Genomic DNA, 18,297 nt, shown 5'->3' on the forward strand with positions numbered 1-18,297 from the left:
GTTTGAGGGTTGCTAGAACAAGCAGGCAGTGTGTTTAACTTGGCAAAGAAGAAGCTTAAACTTTCCCTGCAGTTCAATCCAGCCATGCAGAGACACACACACACACACACACGCCTCTTTCAGTCTGCCCTCACATGCTCTCCATTTTGCTTATAATCATCAGTTCATCCAGGCAGCTCCAACAGTCAGTGTAAAGCCACACTCGGCACATTGTTTAGCTGTGGAGAATTTAGTGTGTTATTAGAGCTCATTAGCTCTCGGGGATTAGTGCTGTGACTTGTCTGTGTGTTCAGGCTGAATTCCGCTACTGTGCTACCACCACCATGTTTTATAGTCAATGGAACAGAGTTAAGAAGAGCTCAGTGTTGATTCCCAGAGACACACAAAGAGCTAAAGAGTCGTGAAGTACGTGGTCTGTTTGGCGACGGACAGTGTTGCTATGTTTCAGGCTTTAGAGGCGGTAATTATTTGTTGATTTATATACAATCGTTATATTTTATTTGTGGTTTAAACTTTCCCTTCTGTCCTGTTCCCTGTAGATGGCTCGCTTCCCAAATGTGAAACCAAGAGCGATGCATCCAGTCAGGTTAAAGGTAAGGAGTAGTTCAATCCCATCTTTTCTTTATTTTTTATCATCATTGATTGATTGATTAATTGATCGATTTTGGCAGGCTGTGGTCCATTTTTAATCTGCAGCAGTAGAGCAAATGTTATGGGAAAAGACTGTCACTGTTTCCTGTAGTGAGGAAATAACAGAAAGTCTGGATCATTAGGGGCAGCTGCTGGGGCAGAGAGTGAAAAATTAAACGTTTGTTTTTCCCCCTCTCCGTGTCGGAGCAGATGAGTGTAAAACATCGAGACCTCTTGTGGTAATTACATTTATACTGCAGCGCTCATGAATTCTCTAGTATGCCCAGAAGGTGATTATTAAACTGCTCTTCACTCACAGCAGAGTGGGTAAGGTGTGGGGTAAAGAGGTTTATATTAATGCTCTCATGCTAATGCCTGTTTCGTATCTGTAGTAACAGAGAATTCAGAGGGACTTGGATGGAGACTGTTGTCATTTACTGAAGAAAATCCTCTGTTTGTTCTATTTTCTATATGGAAAACAGTTATTTTGCATTTTTTTGGAAGGAGTCTCCAGTGGCAGCACATTGCATCAGGTATAGCTAAAGCTGTGGGTAGAAGACTTTTTGCAGATTCTCTGTAACTGTGTGTGTGAGCATGCGAGAGTGCGTGCGTGTGAGTGTGTGTGTGTGTGCGCGACCATGTGTATGTGCTCAACAGTGAGTGTGCGCAAGAGTGTGTATATGTGCACGACATTGTGTATGCGTGCAAGAGTGTGTGTGTGCGCTCGACAGTGTGTGCGCTCGACAATGTGTGTGCGTGCGCGCGCAACAATGTGAGTGTATATGCGCTCGTCAGTGTGTGTGCACGACAATGTGTGTGTGCGTGCGTGCGCGAGAGTGCAAGCAAGTGCGTGTGCATGTATGCGAGAGTGTCCGTGTGCAAGAGTGTGAGTGAATGCCTGTGTGTGTTTGTGCGAGAGAGTGTGAGAGTGTGTGTGAGCGTGTGCGGACGTGCAAGAGTGCATGCGAGAGCTTGTGTGAGGGGACACCCTTCCCCTTCTCCGCTGAAGCTTATTAATATCATTACCATGTGGATCCATGTGGTCCATCACTGATCCCACTTCCTGCAGTGCAGAATCTTGAAGATGTTGCAGATCAGAAATCCTACCTGAGAGGTGAAAGGTGTTGAGCGTTATAGCACAAGTCAAACTGTCCGAGATCCGGATGATGTAAAAATCTAATCCTGCACATCTCTCCTGTTTCTCCTAAAGATCCATCACTCACTCCTTATTGCTGCACAGAGACTGAGTGCATTACCCTGTACACTGACCTCGCTCCTACACTGCCATGCAGAAGTATTTACCCCCATGACTATTCCCACAGTGGATTTAATTGAGATTATACTTGATGGATTTGCAGAAATTAGTGAAGTTAAAAATCAGAAGAAGAAAAAAAAAAGTTTAATCATAAATATGTGAGATTGCATAAATGTTTACACTCTGCTGCTGGTGTGATTCTCTACATGAGCCATCGGGTGAATGATGTCTATCAATATCAATACATCACTGGATAGTTCATTGTGATATCAGTTATACCAGTCTCTAAAAGAACTCTGTAAGAAAATGCGGGACAAAGTTTTAATGAAACAAATAAACCAACAAGTGAAAAACTTTAACCCAGAGCTCCATAAATGTGATTGTTTCAGGTTATATAGTTCAAGGGGGTGAATACTTATGCAAGCCACTATATATTTGTATAATGTTACTGATGTACACACATTAGTGTGTGTGTGTGTGTGTGTGTGTGAGACCCAAAACTGGATCAACATCTTTGCCATTAAATGTCAACTATTTTTGAATCGAGTTATTTGCAGCACTTGGACCTTTAACTTAACAACTTTTCCCTGCTCTGACTTTTTCTCGTCTTGTTCAGAGAGTTATCGATTAGGATTTTTTGGGATTTTTTTGTTTCCTGTGATCTTGTGCTGTCTGCCATCGAACTGAACACACGGCTTCTAGAGAGACGTTATCTTTAAGAGAGCTAGATGGAGACGGTTTATGGGTGAAGTTCTTGCTAGTTCCTTTTTTTTTTTTTTTGCTGATGTTCCGCTCAACATGAATCCCTCTCGCTGTTTATTTCCCAACATCATCCATATCATTCTTTTGTGGATGGAGTGAGAAAGATGGCTGAAGGTGGTGTCAAAATGGGATTTATTTCTTGACTGTAGAGGAGAACTTGTTTCCCGGTCACTCCGCTGATTGCTTGGAGTACGCCGGTGTCAGTCTTGTGGAGACGCTGTATTAAAGGCATGTGTTGTATGGTTGCATGCGGTTTCACGCCCATCCACGGTGTCTCGGAGGAGACGTTCTCACATTCTGCAGTGATTTTACACATTGCCATCCACAATTGTGGGGTTAAAATAAGCTGCTGCCTCACCCATGCTTCCAATGAGAGTCTCTTCAGCTATGTGCATTCAGTTGAGCAGCCGGTTGACCCCAGAACACACCCCTTTACCCTAACAGAGGCAAGTGTGCCAAACCCTGCTCTACTGGGTGAACATACACGCTGTAGGTACGAGTGATTTGCTGTGTACCTCAGTGCGACTGCTGTGTTTTCATCTGCCTTAATGAACAACACCGAAGAGGAAACTGGACCAGGATTCATTTAAACAGACTGAATTGTGTGTGTGTGAAAGCAACATTACTAAGCTTGTCCAGTAAATAAGGAGCCACAGCTGCAGAAATTGTGCCTAAAAATGATTTTATTGCTAACTTTTTAGCTCATGCAGTAAAGGTCACATGTTGATCACGCTGTTGGTCATCTCCAAAACTTGTGGGGTATTCCCGGTCTGCAGTGGTCAGTATCTATAAAAAGTGCTGCAAGGAAGGAACAGTGGTGAACCAACGACAGGGTCATGGGCGGCCAAGGCTTATTGATGGGGAGCGAAGGCCGGCCCGTGTGATCCGTTCCAACAGACGAGCTAAAAATTGCTCAAATTGCTGAAGAAGTTAATGCTGGTTCTGATAGAAAGGTGTCACAGTGCATGACGAGTCAGGGCTGTTTTGGCAGCAAAAGAGGAATCAACACAATATTAGACTGGTGGTCATAATGTTGTGCCTGGTCGGTGCATAAAGCCACGTAAATGGCTACGATACACAAGTAACACGATAAAGTGCTGTAGATGTTGCTGTTGAACTGACAAAGCTTCTGCTCATATAACAGCTCATGCAGAGGCACTTTTTCTCTACACACTTAATTACACGGCTCTTCATTTGGCAGCATGATAATTGGCTGACGAATCGCTCGCTCCGATTATTACCCGATGATGTAGACACGTGTATCGCGCTTGCTATTGGTCAGCGAGGAAGGGCTCAGCTGCTGAAGCGCTCCATTTCTCACCTTCTACTGCCAGCTAATTTCCACTCTCCAGCTAACAGGGAGGAAGGTGTTTATTAGAGTTTGGTGCACAGCTGCAGTTGTGAAATATGCGACCTGACTCACTGCCCTCTGCTCAAGGTTCAGAGTATCGATCAACGTTTAGCATAATGCAGTAATACAACACTCGTACAGTAGTGGGGTCTGGAAAGATTTCTTTTCGAGTACTGGCGCCCCAGATTCTTAATACACACACACACACACACACACACACAGAAAGAGAGAGTCAGAGGTCCTACAGCTGTGTTTGCTATAAATATACACAAGCATCCAATCAAAGACTCGTTGACCTCAGACTACCAAAATAGTTCAACACACACAGAGGACTGGTTGATATGGTAAAGTCACAGGAGATAACGGTTCAGACAGATGACACAAGCCTTCATCGGTGTGTAACTGCAGCCAGTGTATGTGAGACTGAATACAATGAAACACCTAGAAACTCACACACACACAAGGCCATGCTAATACAGTGACTTAAACATGGACACTCTGCTTCCTGTCCCAGGTTCCAGCCTCTCTTTGAATAGCTCCTATACTCTTTTATTTCCTGACTTTGTGTGATTTTCTTTTTTTCACATGAGGTTTCTGAGTAACGGTTAAATCTTACAATAACAAAGCACACAAGGTTCGACTCTTTCCTGATGTGTTCCAGCTTTCAGGGATTCCTCCTGCTCTAGCACTGGATTAAGTGTGTGTTCAGGCCACATAGGAGTGTGTGCTGTTCTCAACTTCCCCTTTTAGCAAAATAACGGTCACACTCAACAGTTTCCGTGAGCTCAGCTTAACCGAAGCTCAGGAATTTGAGTAACGGAAAACACTCCATTCATGTGAGCCTGGATCTCTGCGGACTTGCTTTGGTTTAAATGATTATTTATTTATTTTTTATTTTTTGTGGCAGTGGGAGGAGTTCTTGCCTACTGGATGTCCGCGCTACATTTCAGTCTGGCTGTGGCCTCGCTGCTTCCCTCTGCGGGCCTCAGGCTTTTCCAGTGAGGGAAAGATCTGTGAGAAGAAATGATTTCCAGCTCTCTGGAACTCTAGAGTGCACATGAAGCAGCTTTTTACTGACATTCACGAAGCTTTTGTGAAGCTGAAGTCTTTTAGAACAAACTCAAATGCCGAACTTAAAATGCCAGCTGCTTTTACTTTCCTTCTAAGAACTTTTGATGAGTGACAAATTAAAGGAGAAAATAGTGTGTTGCCTTCGGGGAATTTTACTGCCATGGTTTGCATCCTCTTTAAAGGGAAGAGTCACTGCTGATCAATACTTCTGACTGCTCTTTATTCTCTGCTGAAACATCTCTCTCCTGATGGGAGTGGTCTCTTCCACGATGACTCCGCCCCCATTCATGACCCACAAGGACTCACTGAATGTGTTGATTATGATGTAAATCTCAACCCTGTTGCACAACTCCTCCTCCTCATCATCCTCTTCTCCATCCATATCATCCTCATCTTCCTTTTCCTCCTCCTCCTCCTACTCATCGTTTTCCTCATCTTCCTTCTCCTCCTTAACATCCTTGTCCTCATCTTCATCTTCCTTATCCTCATTTTCCTCCTCCTCATCCTTATTATCCTTATACTCATCTTACTACTTCTCCTCTTCATCCTCCTCATACTTATCCACATCTTCCTCTGCCTTATCACCCTCCTCCTCCTCCTTCTCATCCTCATCTTCCTTCCTCTTTTTCATCCTTATCCTTATCTTCCTCCTCCTCCTCCTCCTCCTTATCTTCCTTCCTCCTTTTCGTCCTTGTCCTTATCCTCCTCCTCCACCTTATCATCCTTGTCCTCATCTTCATCCTCATCCTCATCTTCCTCCCCCTCCTCCTAATCATCATCATCTTCCTCCTCCTAATCATCATCATCATCGTCGTCGTCGTGATCATCCCTCCATCTCAAAGCATGGGGCTTATTGTGGGCATTTCCAGAGACTTCTAAAGTAGAATCTGTGCCAAGACACTAAAACTCATGAACTTGTTTGTAATCCTGATTCTGAGGCATTTTTCCCTATGCTTAAAGAACTCAAAAAGCAGGATAGATGAACGGACATTGTGAATGAGAAGAGTTAGGGAGCTGGAGGATGGCGTGTTGAAGGTGTTTATATGGAAGCTGCTGAGCAGGAGCAGTATGCAGGTGGAATAAGGGCTCTGTTTGTGGAGGATTGAAGAGGCTGATGGTTTAGTTGAGATCTCTCACTTCATACAAGGAGCTCCATAGCTGCTTGTGTAGAACTTGTACCTGGTCAGGATAAACACACAGCACCTCCTGTCATGCTGGATGCAGGGCAGATGAAAGTGTTCTGCTGGAATTACTTGAGGATGGAGGCTAAAATACAGATCTGCACAATCCCTGGGTTTTCTTATGACTGAGAAGAAACCTAGACTATCTGGTTTGAGTATCAGTGTGTTGTCTCAAGTCCAGGCTTGAAATGTGAGCGATCCAGTTCTCTCTCTCTCTCTTTTTTTTCCACTGTCACACTAGTAATTATGCAAGTCATCGACACATTTTTTCATGACCCAGAATTTGCAGAGCTATTTTCACTCTCTTCCATTAAGCTCTGCAAAACCGTTAACTTCGCCCTATAATCATGAGATTGCTGAGGAGCACTCCGATCCATCCATCAGTGGATAAATGATCCATATTGCGTATTCGTCTACTAGTGAGGTGAAGTGGCAGTCTGCACATGTGGAAGCTCAGTAGTGCTCGTTTATCTGAAATCATGCTCTGTGTAAACAACAGCGTGCATGAGCTTTGTGCATCAATAACTTTCAAAAAGAAATTGCTCTGGAAATTTTAGTTTAATTCTGTTTCTCTTTCCTATAGTTTCTGGGTTTCTTTTTCCTCTCTCTCTCTCTCTCTCTCTCTCTCTCTGTCTGTGTGTGCACTTCTAGTTTTCCCAACCCTGTTATTAGGAGGCCTGAACTCAGGGAACTGGCAGGAAATATCACACACATTAGCAGTTTATGAAATACGTCTGTGAAGCATTTTGCTTAGGTGCTTTTGAACTTGTGCACCAGCTGGATTTGGAAATGTAATAACGTCTTGCCATATCGTTCTTCTTATCTCACAAAAAAAACCCTAGTTTTATGACAGCAGTGTTTTCCAGAGTATCTCGAATGTCGATGGATGCAGCGCAAGCGGATGAGGTCATTTATCGTGAAACATTACAGAATGATATTGAAGTTAGAGGAGGACAGGCCCAGAGAGTGTTGTTCGAGACGGTGGGTAGTTTGTCAGAGAGCGATGGCATGTTGATGGCAACAGGCTTTTTGTCAGTGTTGACAGCATGATACGTGGCACTGACACCTTCATCTATCATAGCTCTTTACTGTCGCCCACCTGTCTATAGCCTCTTCCAGCCGGCTCGCTCCCGCAGCTCTGTCCTTCTTCTGCTCTGTACTGCTGATGCCTTTGTGTTTGTTGGAGACCAGCGCTTTTAAGCTAATTCTTAAATACAAATCTATCATGTTTATACAATCAATAGCAAACACTGGAAAGAGCACGTTTAAGTATGTAATCAACAGAACTCATAAAGTCTGACCAAATAATCCTTCTTGCTTTATGTAGGAAGAGTGGCCTAAAATACATGCATGTAAATTATGGTGTACTCAAGTGGTTAATGTTCTGGATTGTTTAACAGAAGGCTGGGGTGTTGGAGTTCAAGCCCCAGCACCACTGTTGGGCAATTGGACCCTTAACCCTCTCTGTGCTGCATTATAGCTGCCCCTGCACTCTGACCCCAACTCCCAAAGCTGGGACATGCGAAGAAAAGAATTCCACTGTGCTGTAATATACACTATATTGCCTTTACATGCACATGAATGTAATATGGAGTTGGCCCGCCTCGGGGAAGTCTTTCCACAAGGTTTAGGAGTGTGTTCATGGGAATTTTTGACCATTCCTCTAGAAGTGCATTTGTGGGGTCAGCACTGATGTTGGACGAGAAGGTCTGGCTCGCAGACTCCGCTCTAATTCATCTCAAAGGTGTTCTATCAGGTTGAGGTGAAACTAAACCAAACTCTCTCATCCATGTCTTTATGGACCTTGCTTTGTGCACTGGTGTGCAGTCATGTTGGAACAGGAAGGGGTCATCCCCAAACTGTTCCTACAAAGTTGGTAGCATGAAATTGTCCAAAATGTCTTGGTATGCTGAAGCATTAAGAGTTCCTTTCATTGGAACTAAGAAGACAAGTCCAACCCCTGAAAAACAACACCTGAATTCAATGATTTGGAGGGGTGTCCCAAAACTTTTGGCAATAATAAAGCTTACTTTATTATCATCTTTGTTCAGAAACCCCATGGTCATGTTTATGGTGCTGGTGGATCATAGTAATAGCAGGTAGCTGTGGGATAATGGTATTGGTAAATATCAGATGATGATAGATAGGAAATGTCTTGTCGGGAAAGCGGTGTCTGTTGTTGTGTCATAAATGTGTTTAATTTTGACCTTTATGCTGTACAAACCTAATTAGCCTGCAGTCTGATATCTGAACAAAACAGCAAAGCCTCCATCCTGGATTTCTGTCATCACTGCAGATCATTACCACTCACGTTTCCAGGCTCCGCCCTCCATTCACGAACCGGCGGTCGACCGCACCCCAGCCTCCACTAAACAGCACTTCAGCACAAACCCATTCATGTGCAGACTTGCTTTTAGGAGGTGGAAGGAAACTGGAGAAACTGGAGGAAGCTGAATTCTGGCTCCTGAGTTTGCTCAGTTCTGGACAAATAAATTGTTTATCATGATTTATAAAAAATGATAGATATTGAGTGTCTCACAAGTCTGTTTACCGCTGTGTTTATTTCAAACTCTGGGCTAAAGGAGTTCCCACAAATGCCAAGAGCAAAATCACAAATATCCAAATAACCTCTCTAAAATGTTGTGCAGGAAAAACAAAACAAAAACGACTGGACGGATACCACAGCCTCCTTTAACCATAGACGCCGTGATGCAGAGACGTGATCAATATGATCAATAATGAAGGTTTGCATCCTGGCTCATAGAGAATGATCTCAATCTCCTCATCTAATGTGAGGCTGGTCAGAACTATTGGAATAACCTTGATCTAGTTAAGCGGCATATCAGAGCACAGCACTGCTCAATACTAGTGGTGATATGTGTCATTCCTTTCATGCTGAATAATTGTATCTGTGCGCTGTACTTGTCCTTGTGTTGGCCTTGGACTAAATGATGCTTCAGGCTGGAGAATGATTGAGATTCAGAATGGAGAGAGTGTGAAAAATGAAATGTGTGTATGTGTGTGTGAGAGAGAGAGAGAAAGAGAGAGAGAGAAAATAGACATACACACAGATGTACACGGGTTTTTATTACCTCAGTAGCACTGGGGATTTGAGTCCTCTCACCTTGGACACATCTGTTCCCTTGGCTATAGAGGATAGAAATGATGTACAGTTATAACGTGAAACAGCAGTTTTGTTGCCAAGTCTGAGGTTTAAGCTTCTTAATGAGCTTCTGATTACGCCCGTGGTGTTTTCTGTCACGTCAGCAGAATTATAGAGACACACTTTACATTGTTTTCATAATATTAGTATTTTTCTTGTGTGTGTAAGTATAGATCATAAACAGTATTGCAGTTTGTCATTTGCAATCAACAGAATACTTTTTCTTTGAGACTGTATTCCTAAATTTATAATAAGACTTCTCTGTTGTCTTTGAAATGCCCGATTTCATCATATGGTGCAGCCAAATACACACACACACACACACACACACACACACACACACACTGGGACTTGGTAATATCACACTGGATGCGGTTTAATTAATTGAGCAATTGATTTCTGAAGGCTGACTATTCCTTTAATCATTCCTTTTACATTTACTGAGTGAACTGCACATTGATCATGCGTCTCCTCTGCACACCACTCCACCTCTCTCCAAACATCTCTAAAGCATTAAAACCGGAGTGACCGTGACAAGTGCCCCACACACTGTGCCAGCCGGTTTGCGGGAAAGGGCGTAGGATTCTTCTATACAGGTATGTTGTAAATCTCAAGCGCACAGGAGATGAGGAGGAAACACTACGCTTGTCCAAGGCTTTCATCTTTCAGCGAGCTGGTCCATCGCAAAGACACGTCAACACTCGGACTGCGTTTCCTGTCAGCTGTCGCTGCCCTGAGACGCGGTTTCACTCGGATGACACTTTACACACAGCGTATAAACGTATAGTTACAGAACAGAAGCACCTGCACAGTCATGGAGCTGCTGCACAATGCCAGAAGGCATGATGTAAATCTGTCAAGCAGGTGGCGAGAGAGTGTGACGCCAGTGGCTGAGTGCCACACGAGGGTGATGCACACACACTCACACACACACATTCAGGTGCCCTGTTAAAGCGCTGAACATCCAGCACGCTCGAGTAGGTGAATCACACGTGTGAAGTGAGATTTGTGTGCCCTCAAGTCGTCCCAAAAGAGAAATTGTAGAAACAAATGGAGTTTATTCTGCTCACTCTTGAAGCGCTGTATCTCTGATTGTTCCTTGATCATTTCAGCTATCTGTGACTCAGCTACTCTCTAATGTTTCTGTTCAGCCCACGGCTCCTGGTGCTCATGCTGCTGTAGGTCATAGACTTGTGATAGCTCCAAGAGAAGCGGAAGAATGAATGGAGTGCTTTTTGTCAGGTGTGGGCAGGTGGAGTGAAGGACTGGAGGCAGAAGGTCACTATATCTTTATTCTGCCACTGGACAGTATGTGTCTCAAAGGGTTGGTCCCTAATTATCAGGTCTTCTTAAACATTATACAATATTTGGCCAAAAGCTTGTGAACACCTGAACATCACACCCATACACCGACCAGGCATAACATTATGACCACTGACAGGTGATGTGAATAACACTGTTTATCTCCTCATCATGGCACCTGTTAGTGGGTGGGATATATTAGACATTTTGTCCTTAAAGTTGATGTTAGAAGCAGGAAAAATGGGCAAGCGTAAGGCTTTGAGCGAATTTGACAAGGGCCGAATTGTGATGGCTAGACGACTGGATCAGAGCTCGACTGTAGCTCTTGTGGGGTGTTCCCGGTCTGCAGTGGTCAGTATCAGAAGTGGTCCAAGGAAGGAACAGTGGTGAACCAGCGACAGGGTCATGGACGGGCAAGGCTCATTGATGCACGTAGGGAGCAAAGGATGACCCGTGTGATCCGATCCAACAGACGAGCTACTGTTGCTCAAATTGCTGAAGAAGTTAATGCTGGTTCTGATAGAAAGGTGTCAGAATACACAGTGCATGACGGGTCAGGGCTGTTTTGGCAGCAAAAGGGGACCAACACAATATTAGGCAGGTGGTCATAATGTTATGCCTGGTCGGTGTATGTGGTAGTTCCCCAAAGGGTTTTGTAGCTTGCTGAGTTTGCTGAATTTTGTTTATTATGGTGTTATAGTTTCCTTTCACTGGAACTGAACATGTTCCAGCATGACAGTTCATGACACTGTGTACTCCATGAAAACATGGTTTGTGGCAGAAGAACTCATGCATCCAGCTCTGACGATCCCACTACACATTTGGGATGAACTGGAGTACTGACTGAACCCCAGACCTCCTCACCTAACAGTGCCTGATCTCACTAATGCTCATGTGGCTGAATGAACACAAATCCCCACAGACACACTTCACAATCTAGTGGAAAGAAGAGACCCATTCCAGAAGACTGGTGCTTGTTATATAACTGCAGAGATGGACTACATCTGGGTTTGGATGTTCAGGAGGCACATATGTCTGTGATGGTCAGGTGTCCACATACTTTTGACCACCTATATACAGGGTAGTGCTGTTATTAAAACCATCCTGGATTTGGATCAGGATGCAGTTTTTCTTGGTAACAGTGAGAATACGAGGTCTTCATTTTCCCCTCAGTGAAGCAGGCAGCAGGGCAGTCTGAGCATGCTCAGTCCAGCGTCACAAGCAATCAGGCTAATTGTTGCTGAAGTTTCTGGTCACTTGGAGGAAGCTGTGGTGCAGGCTGGGGGAAGATGATGAGCGAAGGAAGGCCTGAGCGTGAACGTGGACACGGGGCGGATCATCTGCACATGACATTATTGTACAGATATCTACAGTGTGACTGAGGACAGTTACGCTCAAAATGTAAATGAAGCCACTGGTCAGTGGAATGTCTCTGAATCTCCCCGACTCAATACACAGAGCAGAGATGGACCAATCTCTTCACTCATGTTGACCCAGCAAACCAGTTCAGGATGCTGTTGATGACCACTGACCCCCAGTCTATTTACACCTCCCCCCTCCCCCCTTTCTCTCTTTCTTCCTTTCTCTCGTCCTCTCTTTTTTTCCCTCTCTCTCTTCCTCTCTTTCTTTCTGTCTCTACCCCCTCTTCCTCTACCTCTCTCTCTTTCTTTTTCTTTCCCTCTCTCTCTTCCTTTCTCCCCCCCTTCTCCCTCTCTCTCTTACTCTATCTCTTTCTTCCTTTTCCTTTTCCCTTTGTTCTCCCTCTCTCTCTCCCTCTCTTTCTCTCTCTCTCTTCCTCTCTCTCTCTCCCCTCTCCCTCTTTCTTTCTTTCTCTTTCTCTCTCTCTCTCTATCTCACTCTCTCTCTCTCTCTCTCTCTCTCCTACCCTCTCTCCCTTTCTTTCTCTCTCTCCCCCCTCTCCCTCTTTTTCTTTCTTTCTTTCTTTCTTTCTTTCTCTCTCTCTCTCTCTCTCTCTCTCTCTCTCTCTCTCTCTCTCTCTCTCTCTCTCACTCTCTCTCTCTCTCTCTCTTTATTAAGTTGCATCAGAAGCTCCTCACTTGCAGTGCTCTGCTTTTCAGGCTTTATTTCTTTCAGCATGTGTTCATTTCATGAGTTAAATGTGTAAATGTAATGTGTAAATGTAATGTGTAAATGTAATGTGTAAATGTAATGTAATGTGCAAATGTGTATCTCACTTAAAACATCCAGAACACTAGTTCATTCAATGTGCTAAATCATCCTGATCCCAGTTTTAGTCCTTACTTTACAGCTGTAAGTATAGGTGGCCTCTTGTTCTATGGGAAGCTTGAAGGCAGCTGGTGTGGTGTGACGTGTGACGTGTGTGTGTGTGTGTGATGGTTGGCCTGGCTCCAGGTGATGGCCTGTAATCTGTGTGTGGCCTGTAACAGGAACTCCCCATTACACCTCTCTGCTCAGGCTTCTGTGAGCAGGAAGCAGCTTTTAAACTGCGCTGTCATTTTCACATCAGCAGTTAAAACAGAGGAAGACACCAAACCTTAATGTATCATTAACACCACTACCACCACTCTCTTCCTGCAGGTAACACGCACACACATTTACATGAGGGTACTATGCAGTGTTGGACACTCGGAAGTAGAGGTGTCTGATCTGGCAAAAATCTCATGACGATATTTTTTTCTTGTTGGTTTTAAGGCTATTGGTTCAGATTACTAGAGAGAGCGACCAAACTGAGTGTGTGTGTGTGAAATAGAACAGGGGGAGAGAAGTAGACAGACAGTGACCCAGACAGAACACAGCGCTCATTCTAAGAGGTGGACAGAGAGGAGGCTGGAAATAGAAAAGTGTGCGCCTTGAGGCTGAGTCCTGCACTGACCCTCCACCTCCCTCCTTTTCTCCTTTCCTGAAATGGGAGAGGAGAGCAGGAAAGCGGGCGGCTCAGTCAGACTCTGTGGGGGACGGGCTAAATTTAGCACTGAGCGGGACCAGGAGATACAAGAACGTTACCAAAATGACATTTAAACACTATAGATTTCACTGAAGTAAAACAAACACAGCTGTGGAGGTGAAAAAATGATCAGGATTGTGATGAATGAGTGAAAACTGTGTGTGTGTACTGGGTAGACACACATGCTCCTCCTCTTTGTGTTTGTTGTTTGTTTTGGACAACTTTGTGCTTTAGTGGCAATGTAAGCATCACCATATTGGAGTAGTGCACTGAAGTGTGTGTGTGTGTGTGTTAGAGTTAGAGATCTAACACTAATTCCGCACTGAAAATGTGGCCTACTGCGACGTGGCATTTACGCTCCCCCTTCAGTTCCTTACGTACACACACACACACACACACACACACACACACACACACACACACACTGATTGTTTTTCTAAACTAAATGCCAGCAGTTCCATTTGTCTAGCTGTGGAAAAAGCTCAAGACTGTGTTTTCATGTTGACATGAAGACTGGCACGTATTATCTTTCCTGAATTAGTGATGGGAGGTATATGATTGTTAATAAGCGAACAGTACGAGTCTTTAAAACTGCAAAGCTAACCCAGAAAATGAACACACACACACACACACACACACACACACACGGCCATCATCAGCCACTGCTACTGCTTTAAGGCTAGCTGACAGTCATGCAAATGATGAGGAGAGTGTTACATTGTCCTTGTGATGAATGCGTAAATATGATAATGTCCAACTGTTTAGTGACAGTGTCACACTTTCTTTTCTGGTTTATTTAAATACAGTTTTTGATTTTCTTCATGATTATTTCATTCCCCACCCCCATATCACACTATATTACCAAAAGTTTTGGGACACCCCTCTAAATCTAAATCTCAGGGCTTGGTCTTGGCCTCTTAGTTCCAGTGAAAGTAACTCTTAAAGCTTCAGCATACCAAGACATTTTGGACGATTTCATGCTCCCAGCTTTGTGAGTCTGCTCCCAAAAAAAAAAAAATGTGTGTGTGAATATGTTTTGTGAGTCTACTGAGCAGTGAAGGGTTAAGGGCCTTGCTCAGGGCCCCAGCAGTGGCAGAGTGGACCTGGGATTCGAACTCGCAACCTTCTAATCAGTCGTCTGAGATCTTAATCATATCCCTCCTTGTGGTCTTCAGTGTCATCAGTATAGCAGGGATAGTATTCATCAGTTCCAGGATTAAGCCTGGGTTTGATCCTGAGCTTGCGTGATGTTTCACATGGTCTCTTAGTGTGAAAGTTAGTTAGTTTGAGGAAACTTAGTTTCCTCCGGCTCTCCGGTTTCCTTCCACCTCCTAAGAACAGGCTAGGAGGTGAAATGGGTTTAGTAAATTACCTGTAGGGGTGTGTGTGTTTTGATGGGTGTCCTATCCTGAGTGCATTCCCGGGATACGCTCCAGATTCCCATGACCAGGATAAAGCTGAAGATGGAAAAAATGCAGAAGACAATATTGTGATAAGTTACCAGACCATGTCCTTGGTCTCAGGTAGCAGAGACATTACTGTGATGGTGATGACATCCAGCATAAAGCGCCTGAGTGTTAATGGAATTTTAACAATAACTTCTCACCTTATTCTTTTGTCTGATATCAAAATGATCCATATTTAGTATTAGATTTGAACTAAATTCCTTTCTAGCTCATTAGTTGTCAATATTTGAATTTATTTTTTTACGGTGCTGTGAATTTAACAAATCTGTAGCCCATAAATCCTGTAAGAGCAGATGTTTGTGCCTTTTCTCTGGTGTGTTTAGCCATGCCACCAAACCTAAGGTTAAAGAATGCTGTCTGTTTTTATAGCCGTGTTTAACTGACGCTTTTTCTACTTCCCTTTCTCATTTTAACCATTCGCTTCCTAGACCTGCTATCTCTTCATCTAATCTCCGTTTATCAGAGCGGGGGGGATGACTCTCCTTTGAAGCTGTTAGCACCAGGGCTGATATGACAGCAGATTACACGTGGTCAGGGTCGAGAGACACGGCCCGCATCGCTTCAGCAGCCCAGGACAACTGTGGCTGCCAGTTAAGACGTGACCCGACCTTTCGTGAGGTCAAACGAGCTGGAGCCTCACGGAGAGATGTCTGTATGATTAATGCACCTTGAATTCAAGCTTGATTCGGTCCCCAGCAATTCCATCTTTCCTCATGTTGCACTACTGGTATTCCTGCTGTGTGTCGGTGTAGTGGCGCATCCACACAGCGCCGGTGATCTGACAGCTCCACAGCTGTGCCTGAACCATTACTCAGTTTTTCATCAGCTGATACTGAATTCACTCACTCACTTTCCAGTTTCATTATCATCAGCTCTGACTCTAATGTGTGCAGAGCTATGACAGATGCGCCCCTCCTTCACGTGCTCCGGACAGTTGGCTGTTGACCTTTGACCTCAGTTGCTCATTACACAATCATTCTCATCATTCTGCGTGACAGCTGGGAGTCACACGCCACAGCTCCTCTGGGAATGGAGGGCTGGAGGAAGAGTGTGTTTGTGTGTGTGTGTAGCTGATACAGTGCTTTTAGTCGGTTATATCTGTTGCTGTCTCTTTCAAATGCCAGCTTTTTCATTGTGTAGGCCAAAAAGAGTGCAGCTGTGATATAAGATAAGAACATGCACACACATGTTTGTTTGTGTGTGTGTTTGTGTGTGTGTTTCTCAGCTTGTGGCTGAGCAGGCAGCTGTTGTTTGCAGGCTTTCTCAGCTGTCTCCGGTGGTGAGTAGAAGGGCTTCAACTGGCCTCGCTCTGTACTTCCCCAGCAACTACCCTCATCCCCCCCCCCCCCCCGGTCTGTCTCTGTCTATACCACAGTCCTTGTGTTTTTTTGCTGCTTTTTCCTTCCTTTGTTTTTCACCACATGCTCACTGACTCCCTACATCACAGAATCTACTCTTCCCTTTTACCCCCCCCCCCCACTCATTTCCTTCTTCCTCTTTCCCCTTCATCACCCTTGCTATATAATACTCGTCAATAGCAGAAGGCCACAGTACTTCAATTGTCATTGGCTTTTTACTCATTAGACACAACCTGAACAAACAAATAACAAGCGGCATCAATAAACCCCCAGAAGATCCAAAATCTTAAAGGATCTAGACCCAATAAAGATCCAGACACTGTAAACATCATGAAACTTTAAGAATCCAGAATCTGCAAGGGTCCAGCCACTGTGAAGGTCCAGACACTGTGAAGCTTCACACTCTAAGGATCCAGAATCTGTAAAGGACCAGACACCTGTAAAGGTCCAGACAATGTAAAGGTCCAGACACTGTTAAGCTTCACACTCTAAGGATCCAGACACTGTAAAGGTCCAGACAATGTAAAGGACCAGACACTGTTAAGCTTCACACTCTAAGGATCCAGACAATGTAAAGGTCTAGACAATATAAAGGTCCAGAAACTGTAAAGCTACACACTTTAAGGATCCAGAATCTACAAGGGTCCAGATACAGTAAAGTTCCAGTAAGGGTCCTGGCAGCCATATTAATGATCCACCAGCAGTAAAGGATCCTCACACTTTAAGGGTCCAGACACTGTAAGGATCCAGACACAGGGACAGTAGGGAGAAGCTTCCCACATTGAGGAGCTGTGATGCTGAGCACTGAGATCTAATGGATAGGCCAGACATCCTGAAGCTGAGGACCTGAATTGGTTTGTGTGTGTGTGTGTGTGTGTGTGGGTGGAGGTCTGAGGTGAGACACACAGTGTATTGTACAAGGATCTTTGAGGTCTGGAATGCAAGGTCAAGAATTTGATTGCTGCTGCAAAGGGTAGCCAGTGTCATGAGTTCAGTACGTTAATCATTGAGAGACGTTGGAGAGTGAAGAACAGCAGATATTAACAAGTCTAAACATGGTCAAGAAACATCTGTTTGAGGAAGCTATCAGGAGGATCTGCCGTTAGTTGTGATGTGATCAGAGAGGTGATGTCTGTGATCAATAATCTCACACAGGCTCATAGAGTGCCGGCAGGACTGTGGGTGGACATTGTGAAGGTCAGCTTTAAGATTTAAGATGAATCTTGAATCAATGAAAAATATTTTATTGTTTAACAGTGAAAATATGCCACATATCTTACATAACACAAAACACACACCATAAAATGTGAAAGATTTATCACTCACAGTAGACACATTAAAAAACGGTGTTAGGGATTTATTTATTTTTAAATTGTGTGGATGTGATCGCTTGTGCTTTTCTGAATTATTTATTTATTTTAATTATTTGTTTTTAAAGCGCTCTTCGTGTCCAGGTGTGCATTACCATGGTGCCAGATCATCTTGCTATGAGATGGACTAAATGGTCAGTGCATGTGTTCTCACATTTCCAGTGGATGGCACTGCATGTGAATATTCTCCTGCTGAATACAGAGGAATCAGCGACATGCCGGAACCGAGATCCACATCGCTCTCTCTTTCTGCTTAGATGAAACCGGTAGATGAAGATGTCTTGCTCTCTGCCCACTGGTTTTATGCTACTGTCCTAGCTACTTTATGTAGCTAGGACAAACTTTCTGTCCTTTTAGCTGTGTTGTTGTTTTGTTCTGTAGCTATATGTCGTTGTGGTGTTTTATGAAGCGCCAAGGTCCTGGAGAAACGTTGTCTCATTTCACTATGTACTGTATCAGCTA

General features: G+C 44.1%; 1 protein-coding gene across 8 annotated transcripts in view; it reads left to right on the top strand.

The window, feature by feature from the left end:
* The window catches only part of trioa (trio Rho guanine nucleotide exchange factor a), a 109,681-nt gene that overhangs the window by 20,928 nt on the left and 70,456 nt on the right, over nucleotides 1-18,297 (top strand). For 6 of the 8 annotated variants that reach the window (XM_058377824.1, XM_058377825.1, XM_058377817.1 and 3 more), the window contains exon 2: nucleotides 540-593. The exons of the other annotated variants lie outside the window; for them this stretch is intronic. In XM_058377824.1, the coding sequence (XP_058233807.1) occupies nucleotides 540-593 (54 nt within the window). The remainder of the gene's footprint in view (nucleotides 1-539; nucleotides 594-18,297) is intronic. 8 annotated transcript variants of the gene reach the window in all.

The sequence above is a fragment of the Hemibagrus wyckioides genome, linkage group LG24 (assembly GCF_019097595.1).
Source record: "Hemibagrus wyckioides isolate EC202008001 linkage group LG24, SWU_Hwy_1.0, whole genome shotgun sequence".
Taxonomy (NCBI): Eukaryota; Metazoa; Chordata; class Actinopteri; order Siluriformes; family Bagridae; genus Hemibagrus; species Hemibagrus wyckioides.